A 15575-nucleotide genomic window follows, 5' to 3' on the forward strand; every position below is an offset into this window, starting at 1 on the left:
GCCAACACCAGCGGAACCCTCTCCGGGGTCGCTGCGTGGTGGGGCCAAGACTCCGGCGCCAGCCTGGACGAAGTCTGCGGCGAGAAGTCGTTCAACATCGTCATCCTCTCCTTCATGAATGTGTTCTTCGGCGCAGGTGGCTACCCGGGCATGAATATGAACGGCCTGGACGGCCCTTCCGCTGCTCAGCAGGCAGCGGGGGCCACCGATCTCCTCGACGGCACTCCCTTGGTCCCAGCGATCAAGAAGTGCCAAAGCGCCGGCAAGAAGGTTTTCATCTCCCTCGGAGGCGCCGATGCTAGCAGCAAGCTGGCTAGTGACGAGCAGGGCGCGCAGCTCGCAGACACAGTGTGGAACCTGTTTCTGGGCGGGAAAAACGAGACTGCTCTTCGGCCCTTCCCGGGCGTGACCCTGGACGGGATTGATCTTGGTAAGATTTTCTGCCAGCTAACTATCGGAGAGGTTCATGAGGACTGATAATCGCCATGCAGATAACGAGAACGGCGATCCAACTGGCTACCTCGGCCTGGTGAACCAGCTGCGCGCCAACATGAACTCAGATCCCTCCAAAAAGTACTACATCTCCGCTGCTCCACAGTGTCCGCGGCCCGATGCGTCGCTCTCGGACGACGTCCTGCAGAAGACGGACATGGTGTGGGTGCAGTTCTACAACAACCAGCAGGCGAACTGCTGCAACGGACAGAGCGGCTTCCTCTCCTCTCTCCAGGCGTGGAGTAAAGCCGTCGAGCCCGCGAAGATCTGGATCGGCGCGCCTGGCACCGCCAGCGCCGTGTCTGACGGCGGTTACATCAGCGCCTCGGCGATGAAGAGCGAGATTGAGCAGGTGAAGAAGCTGAACTTGAAGAACTTCGGTGGCGTGGCCCTGTGGGACGCTGAAGTCGCGATCAAAAATGGCAATTACCAAAATGCTGTTTCCAGCGCGCTTTCCTCTTGAAAGCCATCCTCTAGCCATCCTCTTTCTGGCTTCTGTTTGATTTCTTGACAGCTCTTATGTATAGTACATACATTCTTTGCCTAGTGCAGATGACCTGGTGTCAAAGTCGAACCAGATGTCACGGCAGGTCCATTTTATCTTCATAATTTTAATTTAGCTTCTATTTTCTAAAAGAGAGATAGGTAAGAAAGGCTTAATATAGCTGCCAGTAGGTAAACTAGTTAATAGGCTGCTTTGCAAGTAGCAAAATTAAGGAATATTAGTAGAGTTATTTAAATCTAGTACTTATAACTTAATTAGAGATACACTTTTTCAATGAATTCTATATCTAATTTTTTTTAAAAAAAATTCATAGATTAAACCTCTAAAAAATAGGTTCACTTCACAAGATGCATAAGATGCCGATTTCATACTGAGCACTGCTCGCCGCCGAACTCGCCGTGGTGTCATTAGCAGCTGAACTTGACCAAATCCATTAAAACGAACTTACTTGCTCCTGCAATGCTGATTGCAGTCCTGGTGATTGTTCAGTCAGTAAAGCTATTGACATATTCTCCCTAAATGGCTCTTGGAAACAGACGTACATACGTGACCAGATCCAGAAAGATGATCAGGCCGGTGGCGTACTGTAGATCTTCCGCGGGGGGTGCCAATCGCGAGCATGTCGTGAATTTGAGGACGACCAGCGGATGAACTCGCCATCGGGTGTCAATTCCAGCCCGAACTTGTCCAGATACGGTTGCAGACGGTCCTGGTTGAACTTACCGTCAATGGCCAGCTTGCCCATGGTGCAACAATGTGCAGAGACAACTCAGGAGGGTGAGATTAGATTTGATTCCACTGGATTCTCCTGTTACTAAGAAATGAAGAAGGGAAAAAAAACAAAATGGTTACTCCATCCCTCGAAGTCAACGAACTGAGGGAGTAGGAGGAATGAATAAGTATTGAATGAGCATGAATCTCGACCCCTCCCAGCTCGCTGAAAAAAAAGAAAGGGCAGTTTGTTTAAGTCAAAAGACGAATAAAGCAACAACAAGTCATTATTATGGGAAGAAACTGAAACTCACCGTATGTATCTAGAATCGACACGCTTTGAACGCCTGAGAAAAAAAAATTGTCATTGCCATGGAGAAAGTTCTGGTTGGGAGATTCAGCAGACGCTCGCGAAATTGATTGATATTGACTTACATCTTCCACTGCCTGTCCATTATTATTAAAGAAGGGGTTGAACTTGAAGATACAGACGAGGTGAAGTTACTGTATGCCCTCCCGATTTGGTTCCGTTTACTGTATTCGGCTTAGCGGGTTGAGGAACTCTATCTTCTAGGCTAGGTACCTTCTTCCAAGAGGTTGTCAATAATAGAATAGAATAGGCACGTGCAAGACCCGACAAAAATAACTGTGCCATTGGTGCGTAGATAGACCATGGACAGCCGGGCGCTTGATATCTGTGGGAAATGCATATTTGATCGACAGGGGCGGGCAGTTAGCTAGCCAGTCAGCTACCTAGGTATGCTACTACAATGTACATACAAGGTGAGATAAAAAAAAATAGAGAGCTCAAGTATTCCCGATAGCGCAGAGATTCATAATATGGTTATTCTTGCCCGTCTTCAATAAGTCATGAACAGCCAGTGACTCGACTCTGTCCGTTAACATGAAAATTCAATTTGACTACTACCTTGTTGCGATGCGGAGACGGAGCCCCTTGATGATGGGTGGTTTATTTCGTGATGCATTTTTATTAAAATAGCCTACCTAGCTAGCGAGCAAGAATTCGAACTCACTAGTAAAGCATATCTAGGTAGTGAATTAAGAAGAAGAAATTTCCGCATCGAAAATGGAAGTTCGCACATGACGGGTGAATGTGTCCACTCAGTCCAATCTCCGAGGATTGTGCAAGACCTCGCAAATTGTCTGAAAGACAAACTGCTAGCACGAGAGATATCGGTGTAAGTGCTTTTTCTTGTGGTTCACTCCGGCTTCCGACCATACACGACATAACTATCCAGTTGTCAGACCTCAGCAGTGAGAGCAAGAGTAAAGACAAGGGCTGTCTGTCACTTACAAGTCAAACAGCGAGTGGACCTTAGGGTTCCTGGCGTCTTTCTTAGCCTCAGCGACGAGCGCCTTTACTTCCTCGGTAGACCAAGATTCAAATCTTGTCAACACGGCCATAGCCCCTCCCTCAAAACCTTGCTCGGCTTGCATCAAAAACCAGGTTCCAATCTTTTTCTGATCATGAAGTTAGTGATAGTCACAAAAACGTGTAGAAGATGGTTCCATACATAATAGGGATCTTTTGGCCACACTCCCATTGGTACTCGATATTTGTGGACGTGGATGTCCACAAACCCTGCTTCGCGGAACCATTCTTCAAGGTACGGCCCTGGTCGTATAGGATACCCATGTTTCTCAAAGGCACCCATGACTGCTTTATAAAACTTCTCGACCCCAGTGCCATCCATGGACCCATCCTCAGACCTCGGCATTGAGTTCCAGTCTTGGAACTCCACCCAGCCACCAGGCTTGGTACATCTAGTTACCAATTAGCAGGTTCTTAGCCAAAATTCGACAGAAAACCTCGCTTACTTGTAACATTGTTTTATCAACTTTCTGAAATCCTTGATTGAGTGACACAGGTAGCGAGCGTGGATGAAGTCGAATGGATTGTTCTCATATGTCCATTCAGCTTCAATGTCGTCGACGAGAAATTTCACATTCGGCGGAACCCTACGAGGCATTCTTGAGCACCTGTTCACAGGGAAGGGGAAATTCTTACTAACATGCTCGGCTGAGTAGGACTCAGATCATTGCCAATGACCTAGAATATCTTAGCTGTGCACTATTTCTCTTATAGTAGGGACACTTGCCTCTGCAGAAGGGAACTGATCGGCTACGACATGAGTCTCTAGAAAATAGAAGTCTGGTCGAATGACTTACCAAAATCAATTGCCCATATGCCAGTGCCAGTCGCAAGGTCGATAACTCGCTGGGGTGATGGACCAATAGGTGCAAGAAATAGTTTTCTCCCCATGATTTCCAGTGTCATCTCATGGACCATGTCTAGGCGATCGGCCTCAGTGTCGTCATTGGGTAAGAGATAAGTGCCATCGCGGTAAGCATGGTAGCGACGGCCATTCTCGTGGCGGTAATCTAGCACCGACGAGGTTAAAGAAGTGCTGTAGCTTGAAATCTCGTTCCCGTAAGTGGAATCATTATCGGTGACCTAAGGGCCATTAGAAATCACGATTGTTATGTCACGAAATAGAACACATAGTTGCAAACCTGAGTATCCACTTGAATGTGTTGATCGTGTGCAGTGGGCTCGTTTTGGGTGGATTCCGCCATTGGTAGTCTGGTATAACACAACGAGGCAAGAAGTCTGATGCAGGGTCAGAGTCAGTCGAGTAATGGACCTTAAAGCAAATGCGAAAGATGCGATTCAGAATTTTATAATCGAAGTGCTTGCCCAGGCACTAATCAGTTCCTGGAGAATGGATGCTGCGGGGCATTGGACAATTCAGCTGGTGAGCAACCGACCTCCCTAGTTAGGTAGGTCGAATGTAGGTCCTGCATTAGTGACACCAACAACAGTTAAACCAGCATAAGCCTGAAGAATGCCATGCACACGACCGAAAATGAAAATAAGTTCGCTGATTGTGGGCGGCTGATTGGCCGACATTTCAACATCTTCTCCTCCAGTTCATCTGTCGATTAGACTGTGAGGAGTTGGAGTTATCTACTGCAGCTGTTACTGTCAATGCGTTCGTCAGCTCGATGCCACATGGAGGGCGTCCCACATACCGACATAGTGGATCCGGCTATCGCTCGGTTCGATGTTGTCCTTGTCACTAACTGCGTTAGCGATGAGACTCCTTTCATCGCGGATACTCCAGAGTACAATCGGCCCGCCTTCTTATCTGCAGGGGTCGTCATCTTCGGTGCTTTGTCTTTCAGTGTCGATGACATCAGATTGTCTGGAGAGGAGTGAGAGACTGGAGGCATTTAGGAGGATCTGTTCTTAGCTTCGCTCTTGGAATCTCCTCCACGGTGAAATTTCTCGGTGGCGGTGTAGCAGCCTTTGGATTTATTTAGTCTAACCCAGACCACTATAGTTATAGTTATAGTTTAAGCCAGGTCAGTCAGGAAGAACTCTTAAATATTTGCGATATTGGCAGAGCTGCTTTCTAAATGAAAGATTATTTCATGAGAAAGTTCACTATGGAAGATACTTTTTTTTTTGTCCAAAACAGAAACTAAAATAATTCTAAATCTGGCAATTTATTAATTTCCTAAAATACTGTAATTATCTAAAGATATTTTTTTTTCTTTTAAAAAATCTAGTAGATATGCCACTGCCTTAATTGTTACAGAATTACTGGATTAATCTAATCTTACGATAACCAACACTCGATAACCTACTTCTCTATATTTTACAATAAACTCGAGGTACTCATGAATTTGTCAGAAAATGGAATTAAGTAGATAATTTTTTTAAAAAAAAAAAGAAAAAGAAAAAGAAAAAGAAAAGCAAAGAAAAAAAAAGGAAAGAAGGGAAATGAAAGAAAATGGAAAAGAAAGAAAATGAATTTGTTTGTCCCCGTTTCTCTAGTATGTCGGAATCATAATCGTTAAGAATATTCCTAACGATCATATAATTGTCAAAACTAGTCTCATGGTACTCCGTATAAATAGGAAATAGAGCTAATAATTAGAATAGCTTTACCAGGTACTAGAATAGCTATATCAGCGTGCCTTATAAAGGCTATTCAAGGTAAGTCTACTTGCAACAACTGTACTAACATACTCTAGCAGCTCGAACCAAATAGTAAATTTAAGGAATTGCCGCCTCGAATTCTGACGTTGATCATTGATATCTACAGATATTTTTTTTTAGAGACATAGTAATTGCAAGAAAATGGCTATAATACCAAGTACTGTGTTCTGGTTACATGCTGAGTCAGCGAAATCTTGCAAGTTGCCCTAGAGTAGAAGAGAAGAGTCATAGATGGCCCCCAACGTGGAGGTCATTGCCGGTCACAGTGCTTAGCCGCTATCTGGGTAAACAGGGTCAACAATCAACAAAATGAGGCTTTTGAGGTGGCTGTGGGCGATCTGAAACGCGGCTGTTGCACGCCGATCGGGCCAGTTCCCTGGTTGGCCCGAGGGCGCTATTTTTTACTTCATTAGGCTTGCGCCAAGATGCAAGTTGATTATTATTGATTATTATTATGATTTACGGAGTAGAAGAAGTCCAGGCGAATTGACCCTTTCTTGTATCTAGATCTGACCAGGGTAGATGTAATCGAATACCTTACCACTGTGCATCCACCTATCCGATAGAAACGACCTGTATTAAAGTTTGTCCTGTCCTGTCATCTGGATGTGGAACGCGACCAGCCTTAATATTAATCGAATTAATCTGATGTTCTGGAACCTGTCCACCTGCTCGCCCTGTCAGTGTCATCGGAACAACGGTTTTATTCTCATTCTGCTCTGGTTCCAGCCAAGAACTTATATCCACTGCCTGGCGAGCTCCGATCTCTTTTTCTTTTCTTTTTTCTTATTCATTGTCTCAGATTGTTTCACTGGTTTCGTTTTTCCTTCTCACTAGCGAACCTTGTTCTCGACTGGCTGCATCTCCCTGATCCACGCTAAAACATACTTGAACTGCACATCTTCCTTTTCATCCATTAGATCTCTGCGAGCAGAGCACGATCTGAAGATTGTTTTACATCTTACTTTCTCTTGTTATTGTCTTCCTTTCTCGGGCCAAATCCTTGTCCAGTTCGATTCCTCCACATAGCAGCTGCTCTGATCAATTCGCTTCGACACAACACATCCTGGTCTTTCTACCCGCGTCGACCCACCATGTATTCCTGCGCAAACTACCCCCGTGGATGCCGCGGACGCGTCAACATCCCAGGAGGCAAATGTTCCGACTGCGTTGTAAGTCACTGTCTTCGACATATCTCAGGACATTTTCCTGCTGACAGCTTGACAGACCTTGAATCTGCGCCGTCCTTCATCATTATCTTCTTCTCCCTTTGCCCAGAACAGGGAGTATCGAAGACCAATTCGGACGGAGCATCCGCAGGACAAGACCAACGAGGTCTGATCTAGCAGCATTTCCACCGAGCATCCGGCTGTCCACTCTCAGACCGTCCGCATCGAACTTACGGAGGCTATCTGTCATGGCGTTTTTCCATTTCTCTCTTCTCTTCTCGACAGGGCTGGAACTGAATCTATCCTTTCGGTCCGAAGACTGTTATGTTATTCTGATTTGCTATCCGTAGGAGAGATTCTAGGCGGGTCCTGGACTCTGATGGAATAGAATCGGAAAACGGTCTATCTACGGAAGGAATGTTCTTTTTTCGTTTTTTTTTTATTTTTTCCCGCTGGCGGGCACCGGGGTATTTCTTATCGATGACGATGACGTGTCCCGGCACCCCTTTTTCTCTTCTCATCGTCGTCGTCTTTTTTTCCCCTCTCATTTTTATCCTGTATAATGCTTCCATGATATCCTCATTTCTGTACCATCTTCTGTCATCATCACGGTTTGAAATATTGCTTGTAATTGTGCTTCATTTTTTGCATATTTGACCCCGTTGTTCTCATATTACGATGCCCACGACTTCAACCGCACTGACTTGACCCACCTGGACTCCTGTTTATCACAAAATAGCGACTTGTATTACAATATCCCATTCTTATTTCTTTTGTATTTCTTTGACAAGATTGGAGGTCTTCTCGTTCTATTTTCTTTCCCAATCTCCATCACCATCCATGTACTCTATTCGATCAGTACTACTGTAATGTCAGATTTCGTAATAATTTTTTTTTTCCTTTGAAACCAAAAAAATAAAGTTTTCCAACACCTGTGGTGCGGCACTACACCCTCCGTATAATTTATTTATTATTCCACACATTCCACACCTCATATTTCATTAGTGCGCCTCTTAAATTTGAGCGGGAACAACAATAGCTGAAGCACGGCTGACAGGACAATAATAATCAACACCACTACCATTGGAACAACAATGGCCTTGTTTCACAAGCTACAATCCTCACAGACATGGCAATCAAACTGGACTATTGGCTGGTAACAAGCGAACTTTGAACCTTAGGCCACCAACCATCCATCCATCCGCCCATTCAGCCGCGTAGCACACCGACAAACCATCAGGATAATGTCAGGGATTCTCTAGGCTTCAAAGTCAGAAATCTCATTGATCCTCTCTCCCTCTCTCTCTGCCAGAAATCATTCTTGCTTATAGACCTCTTGGAGGCCTAATTCTATATAGGCATATCTCAGGGTAGGCAGCTTCAGAGTGGTGTTCTTTGTATCGGTCATACTCGGTGCGGATTTACTCGGTTGAGACGTATCACATTTTGGTTGACAGATAATTATATCCTGAAACTGCCTTGCGTAACCTACCTACCTACCTAGTTCCGTGTAAGCAGTAGACGTCAGTGTCGACTCAGCGCACCAGCAAAGCCAACAATAATGTCCACAGGTCAGTCCCGACTCCCGAGACCTTGATTTTCTTCTGGCCAGGTCTAGTCCCAAGCCACACTCCACCACCGAAAATGGTCAATGGTCGAGGCCGGTCTGGGAGAGCCTGATGACAGGTTCCAACCCAACTTCCAAGGTTATTCTTATTTTTTTTTAATCCCTAGGTAACTTATGTACTACAGTACGACGTACGTATACGGAGCCCAGGAGTCTAGACTCTAGGTATGTAGGTATGTACTGGACCTATATGGATGTACTCTGTAGCTCTGTACAGACCTAGCGAATCTAATTAAATGTATGCAGAACAATAAAAGCGGGGTATCTATCTATCTACCTAGGTATCTATCTAATCTAATCGCGGTGTTATTATTCTTCTTTCCCTAGGACGATTACGTACAACACGTATGTATGTACAGTACATAACTGTACTCCATACAGCCCTACCTATACTGCAGCTCATATGCTCCTCATGACATGGTCACTATGATCCTTGTCATTAATATTCTTAGCGTGCGTGCATGCATGCAATGCAATGCAGCCTTCGTCCCGAATCTCCGGACGGACGGGCGGGAGTGCCAATAACGGCTTATTGTTATACAGTTGTACTTCTTGGTACTTACCGTAGAAGGGAAAGAGAACCGAATGTCCGAATGGACTTGATCTCAGCAGAAATGGGGCGCCTGGATTTGATTGAACCTGTTTGATCCAAACGGTTGGGTCCAGTCGGACTCAGTATGTGCTCTGTAATCTCAGTCCGCCAGTTAGCCACGGGATGGATCGAAACCAGCACTGTACGGAGTATGGGGTAAAATAAATACTCCGTATCTATTTAATTATAATTATAATCAACCTCGGGTAAGGGACAGCACAGTACTTGAAACTGGAATATTAATTAATTAATTAATTAATTAATTAAAGACACAAACTTTATTGACAGTAATATTATTCATTATTTAATTCTTACAGCTGGCTACAGTAGGTACCTACAATACCTAAGAATCTCTACTTACATATTTAATGGTTGGTTGGTTGATGTCTTTAAAGATGGTCCATATAATAATAATGCTACCTAGGTACCTCGACAATGTCGTTGAAGGAAGGTTTATTATTATTATTTTTCATCAGAGGAATATTCCGTGCTGCATAAGGAGATAGATACAGGTCAGTTACACATATCATAGAGTATCTACATACCTATATATGTAGGACCTAGGTAGTATAGATGGGAGTATATTTATTGGGCATATTAACGTATACAGATGAGAATACAGGATTAGATTGATTGATTAGAAAGAAAGAAAGAAAGGAAGAAAGGAAGATGGTTATTCCATTTTGACTGAATTTTTTTTTATTTTAAACAAAAAAAAAGGTTTGTTAAGGTAGCATAAATAAATTACCACTTCTGGACAGTATATATTATATGTGCATTACTGTAGCTAGGTACCTCCAGAGTACCCTCTAGAAGTCAGAATCAGAGTCGGAGTCTTGATCGATCTGTCTTGTGGAGATCTTAGTCGACTACCTACTGAGCAAAAATCTACAGGCACCTTGTCGACTGCCCTTCTGGTTTTAGTAGGTGAGCAGTGCTGCCCTGAGCTCACCCTGTTAGGAGTAATGGGCAGTTAAGTGGAGTAATCGTTGCCTAACAGCCACATAACTAGGGTGAGATCACAGCACTAGCTCTACAATACAATAGATCATTAGGGTGGTCTCATTTGAGCCATTATTAACCAACAATAAACTGTTCCATATTACCCATTGGTTCAGAAATAACTAGCTATACAGCCTCTTCTATTACTGCCTTAAAAAGATTTGCAAGTTATTATACTAAATATACTAGCAAGAGACAGAAGGCTAGGGCATGGACATTATCTTAAAACTTGCTCTCTGGCAAGCTCTTTCATGCCTCCTGGAACTGTGTTGCTAAGTTCGGCAAGATGGTCAAGCTGGGGAAGAAGGACATTTCAGACTTTGGCAAGCTACAGATAAACAATTTCTTACTAAGCCAGTTTTATTGCTATGTTAATATGACCCACCTTGCTCAGAAGAGGCCCAAGTGGGCCAGAATATACTATTATCATATGATCCCTGCTATCATGACTTGATTGTGCTGACAAAAACATGGGTAGAATCCTGAAGAAATGCATTGAACTATGTGCAAGAGGAGATATTCAACCTCTCTGGCCGACTGCCATCTTTGATGCCTCTAATATTCAAGATGGTTTCTAACATGTCCAGAACAGAGATCATATTGGCAAGGCCATCATTCAGATGCCAGAAAACCAGTCTGTTCTCCCCAGTGTGCCCTATGCCACAAAACTGCACTTAAACAGTAACACCTCTTATCTGCTCACCAGAGGGTTAGGAGGCTTAGGCAAGATCATTACCACCTGGTTAGTCAAATAAGGCACATGCTCTCTTGCCTTCTTGTCTTGAAGTGCCAGAAAGACAACTAAAGATCAGCAATTCTTCTGTGAACTTGAAACTCCAGTTGCTTAGTGCATGCTATTACTGGAAAAGCAGAGTCTATTGAGGATATCGAAAGAGCCATCTCTCAGGCTCCCTGACCGATCAGAGGAATTATCCACCTTGCTATATTGCTGAGGGTAGGGCTTACACCTGTTCCAATGTCTTTCTTCTCAGTCTGACTTGACTTTAAAACAGGATGCACCTATTGCCAAGATGGCCTACTCTAACTGGGTGGCTGCAAATGCACCCAAAGTGACTGGTACATGGAATCTGCACAAGAGATTCAAAGATGAAAAATCCCTGGACTTCTTTGTCCTGGCTAGCTCCATGGTGACCATTGTCGAACAGCCGGGCCAAGGCAACTACAGTGCTGCGAACACATTCCTCGAGGCATTTAGCCAATATCGACAGGCACTCTCTCTGCCTGCGTCGGTCCAAGATTGGCAATTTCGTTATAGGCAAGGAGTTCGACATGTTGGAGATCCACACCATTGATCCAGAGAATGCAGGTCGCAGTCTGGGCATCATCACGCTGATCGAGGATGAGGACTCGACAGCGGTCATCTTCGAAAAGTTTCTCATGACGGGGGATGACCGGAACATCGCCAAGGTGTATGTGCGTGGGTGGTCAATAAAGGCCACTTAGGCTGGTATTTGTTTGCCACTGGGCCATGAATGATCGATTTGAACATTTTGTTCAATTTGCAGACCCATGCAGATACGTGTCGACAGACGGACACCACATACGTAGGCAATTGTCAAACTGTTAAGAGGAAACGGATACAGCCTGCTGCAATACCTAAATATCTCATGCCATCCCACTTACTGCACCACGTCTTTCCTGTTATATTTTCCATTTTTCAGCACACGAACTACGATGAAGTCCTTTTCCCCGTAGACAAGATTCCTAAGCTGGCAGGTGACTTCGGGGTCAGGTCACACGGCCAGCCTAACCCCAGGCCCTAAACCCTAAGTCCAGGTCCGACATCGCATCCTCTCGTCACAGCCAAAGATCGCCAAGTGCCGATCACGTTTTGCCGATTCGACTGTCGCTTCGTTTGTTTGGGGTGGATAATTCGACAGCCAAGACGATGCCGCGCAACCAGCTTGAGGGGTACTGGTTGAATGAACATATTGTTGAGTTGCTGAAGGAGCGGGATGAAAAGAAATAACTTATCTGAATCACACGAGCCGGTCGACGCGGCGGTCTTTACAATAAAATTCAGACACGACGAAAATATGAGTCGATGGGCTGTCGACTGGCTATATGCAGCACGCATTATACATTAGACAGGAAGGAATGAACGGATATGTGCATAAATACCGGCGTTGTACATACATATATAGCTATGGTACGGCACGAAAAAGACAAAAATGGTGGAACTGGGATATATCTGTCCATATAGATAAAAGAGAAATATCAACACTTGAGTCTAAATCCTTCACATAAAACATCTATAAAAGTTACATAAAAGATTCCTACCTGCCAACCAGTTTAGTACGGAGAAATCTTCAACAAGACTAGCTAGGTAATCACTACACGTATTATATTGTTACATGTATGTGATAGATCCTAAGAAGGAAAAGATAGCGCGAGTAAGGTTATAGTTGGACGATATACTAGAATTCTATATGCACCTATATTCAGGACAGTAGTACATAGGGCTGCTTAGTCTCTTTATGATTGCCTTCCCCTTTGCTATACATGGTCCCTTAGGTATATCTTTAAGGCTTACTTTATTAGTCAGTCTTATAGCTTAGTATATTTTTTTTTTTAGAAGCTAGTTTATAAAGGTATTTAATCTTATATCAGTATTAGTTTATTATATAGCTCGCTAGTAATTTCGGAGTCAATGTCTTATTAGTCTTGCTAAATAATTAATCTTGCCGAATAATAGACCGGCCTTCTTGGTCTATCTACAAATTAGTAAAGGTATCAGTAATTTAGTTATAGGATACAAGCCTTAAATCCCTCGCTCCGCTCGGGCGGCTTGCTGGGACTGTTAAATGACTTAATATTACCTAAGATTCCTATTCCTAACTACTGGTGAAACACGTGGCTCTCGTCCCTCGACTGGCGCCGCGACGGTCCCCACGCCTAAGGGCGATCAGCAACAATCCACTACGACGACAGAGATCACTGCAAGCTTGGAAAGTGATGGATTTAAAGGTCTGCGTTCTTTTTTGTTTTTCTACATAGCGATATAGAGTCCTAAGATGCTTATATCAGATCAAGATTCCTTACAGTCGCAACTACTTTACTTTTCCTAAAGAATTATGTACATGTCCTATGCAAGTAAGCCAAGGAACTCTGATACAAAGACAGACTGATGTGACATTGCGATCGCGCCTCGTATCATACCGTACTGTATTGTGTTTATCTACGCTATGATTAATTCTAGTCACTCGGTCAAGCTGCATGGACGGTTAATTGCTAAAGCTATATCTAATATTTACGAAAACATCTAAATCAGTATCAAATCGAGGCATATATCGCGTTGGATGCTGTCATGACAGTCTTCTGAAATATCCCGGCCTCTATCTTGATAAATCAATCAGCTCAATATAAAACCTGGATATCCCAGAGCCACCGTGCTGGTTATCCGTTTGATATAGTCCGTCAGTCCCCCCAAGTAGTTGAGCATCTCCTTGGGCTTTCCGGGGATATTCGTTCCCATATACTCCGAGTTCGTTTCCGGCAGCAAGGTAGGCGTCTCCGATGCTGTTCACCAGAGCTCTCCAGTTCTGCTCGGCTGCGGCCGTCGGTTCGAGCTCCCGACGATCATGATCCCGCAGATACGCCAGCGTCTGCACGATCCAATCTCCCTGAACTTCAGCGCAAGTGGGCCCGTTGCAGAAGGATGTTGGGCCCTGGGGGCCGTACAGAAAGTACATATTAGGAAATCCTGCCGTCATTAAGCCCAGATGAGTCCAGGTCCCCTTCTTCCACTTGGCTTGGAGGGATTCGGCCTTGCGGCCTTTGACATCGATGTTGAGAATCCCTCCCGTCACCGAGTCGAATCCCGTAGCCAGGATCAGAATATCGAGCTCGTGGAATGCCCCATCCTGGGTTACGACCCCATTCGGCAGTACTTCGACGATCGGATTGGCCTTTGCGTCGACCAACGACACGTTCTCCTGGTTGTAGACCTCGTAATACCTCTGCTCCAGCGTCGCTCTCTTCGTGCCAAAGTAGTATGGAGGATTCTCGGGCGCCAGAAGCTCTGCTTTCTTGGGGTCTTTGATGCGCGGGAGGACTTTGCTACGCCAGAAGTCGTACGCCTGCTTGTTGGAGTCCTTGTTCATGATGACGTCGCGGTATGTGGCCAACCAGAACGAGAGGCCACCTTCCTCCCAGATCTGCTCAAAGAACGCCTGTCGCTCTTCGGGCGGCACGTCAGCGGCGGACTGGGGATGAAATTCCCGATCGATTCCCGCAAACGTGTGCTTGCGCAGTTCGTATAGCGCCGCGTACCGGCTCTTGTCTTGATCTGTCACTGATAGTTTCCCCTGTCGCATCGGCAATGCATAGGTGGGATTGCGCTGAAACACGGTCAGGTGCTTGACTGTCGGTGCAACTTCCTGGATGACCTGCAAGCCACTCGACCCATTGCCGACAATTCCTATCCGTTTGCCCTCATAGTCAACGCCGCCTTGTGGCCATCGGGCAGTGTGGAAACAAGGGCCTGAGAAAGCTTCCAGATTCTTGAAGTTCGGGATGAACGGTTTCGCAGCAAATCCGGTCGCGAGGATGAAATGACGAGCAGTTCGCTCGCTGCCATCTTCCGTCGTCACTTTCCATTGACTGTTGCTCTCGTCGAATGTCGCTGCGACCACACGGGTGTTGAACTGGATGTCTTTCTTCAGATGCAACTTAGACTCGACATGCTGGAAGTACCGCCGAATCTCGTCCACTCCGGGGTACTTCTCGGTCCAGACCCAATCCTTCCAGATGCTCTGGTCAGAAAACTCGTACAGGGGCACCATGGTGTCGACCCGGGCTCCGGGATAGCAGTTCCAGTACCAGACGCCGCCAATGTCCGCGGCTTCATCGATCACGAGGCATTTGAAGCCCAGGTTTCGGAGCTTATGGAGTGTGTAGCATCCTCCAAAGCCGCTTCCCACGATGATGCGCCCATGGTGAGTGGTTATCTTTGGTTGAAAGAAGGAATGAATTGTTTTTCTTTCTTTTTTGTTTAATTAATTGATGTCTCTCATTGTGGTGCTTGCCCTGTAATCAACCTTCTGATTATTTATATACTGCAAAGCTGCTTGTAGTTTTCTAGCATACGAAGGAGTATCACGCACGTACCATGGTGATGTTTCAAACCATCATCCATCAAATCCCATGTTCTCCCTACCTACCTAGACAGCACGGCCGGACTAACTGACCGCACGGACAGACGGTTCAAGCCGCATCATCGGCATAATCATCATTGCCATGATTGCCGTCATTTAATCCGTCCAAGTCCGGATATTTTGAATATCCCGGGTGCGAACCTGCAATTAGGCCGTGTCCGTCTCCAGATATGCCGGACAGGCCAAAGCCGAGCAACACCCCGCGCAAGACTGCGGTTTGAGAGTTGCATTGCAAAAATCGATCGTATATTAAGGGGACGAAGAGTTACTTGA

General features: G+C 45.2%; 6 protein-coding genes across 6 annotated transcripts; 3 read left to right on the forward strand and 3 right to left on the reverse strand.

Moving 5' to 3' along the window:
- Positions 1 to 114: 114 nt before the first annotated feature.
- VTN77DRAFT_2978 (uncharacterized protein) lies at positions 115 to 955 on the forward strand (the record flags this gene model as incomplete). The annotated part of the gene is made up of 2 exons (XM_069418876.1): positions 115 to 430; positions 492 to 955. The coding sequence occupies 2 exons, from the start codon at positions 115 to 117 to the stop codon at positions 953 to 955; spliced, it is 780 nt and encodes a 259-aa protein (XP_069279036.1).
- A 382-nt stretch (positions 956 to 1337) lies between these two features.
- VTN77DRAFT_2979 (uncharacterized protein) lies at positions 1338 to 1742 on the reverse strand (the record flags this gene model as incomplete). The annotated part of the gene is made up of 4 exons (XM_069418877.1): positions 1338 to 1389; positions 1446 to 1471; positions 1540 to 1649; positions 1721 to 1742. The coding sequence occupies 4 exons, from the start codon at positions 1740 to 1742 to the stop codon at positions 1338 to 1340; spliced, it is 210 nt and encodes a 69-aa protein (XP_069279037.1).
- A 1186-nt stretch (positions 1743 to 2928) lies between these two features.
- Positions 2929 to 4306, reverse strand: VTN77DRAFT_2980 (uncharacterized protein; the record flags this gene model as incomplete). The annotated part of the gene is made up of 8 exons (XM_069418879.1): positions 2929 to 2959; positions 3024 to 3190; positions 3244 to 3493; positions 3548 to 3688; positions 3742 to 3779; positions 3829 to 3851; positions 3899 to 4184; positions 4244 to 4306. The coding sequence occupies 8 exons, from the start codon at positions 4304 to 4306 to the stop codon at positions 2929 to 2931; spliced, it is 999 nt and encodes a 332-aa protein (XP_069279038.1).
- Positions 4307 to 6829: 2523 nt separating this feature from the next.
- VTN77DRAFT_2981 (uncharacterized protein) lies at positions 6830 to 7076 on the forward strand (the record flags this gene model as incomplete). The annotated part of the gene is made up of 2 exons (XM_069418880.1): positions 6830 to 6907; positions 6963 to 7076. 2 exons carry the CDS (start codon positions 6830 to 6832, stop codon positions 7074 to 7076), a joined length of 192 nt encoding a protein of 63 aa, XP_069279039.1.
- Positions 7077 to 10745: 3669 nt separating this feature from the next.
- On the forward strand, positions 10746 to 11589 carry VTN77DRAFT_2982 (uncharacterized protein; the record flags this gene model as incomplete). The annotated part of the gene is made up of 2 exons (XM_069418881.1): positions 10746 to 10867; positions 11292 to 11589. 2 exons carry the CDS (start codon positions 10746 to 10748, stop codon positions 11587 to 11589), a joined length of 420 nt encoding a protein of 139 aa, XP_069279040.1.
- Positions 11590 to 12984: 1395 nt separating this feature from the next.
- Positions 12985 to 15258, reverse strand: VTN77DRAFT_2983 (uncharacterized protein; the record flags this gene model as incomplete). The annotated part of the gene is made up of 3 exons (XM_069418882.1): positions 12985 to 13041; positions 13626 to 15029; positions 15256 to 15258. The coding sequence occupies 3 exons, from the start codon at positions 15256 to 15258 to the stop codon at positions 12985 to 12987; spliced, it is 1464 nt and encodes a 487-aa protein (XP_069279041.1).
- Positions 15259 to 15575: the final 317 nt, after the last annotated feature.

Source organism: Rasamsonia byssochlamydoides (genome assembly GCF_041956645.1).
Source record: "Rasamsonia byssochlamydoides strain NRRL 3658 unplaced genomic scaffold VTN77scaffold_20, whole genome shotgun sequence".
Classification (NCBI taxonomy): Eukaryota; Fungi; Ascomycota; class Eurotiomycetes; order Eurotiales; family Trichocomaceae; genus Rasamsonia; species Rasamsonia byssochlamydoides.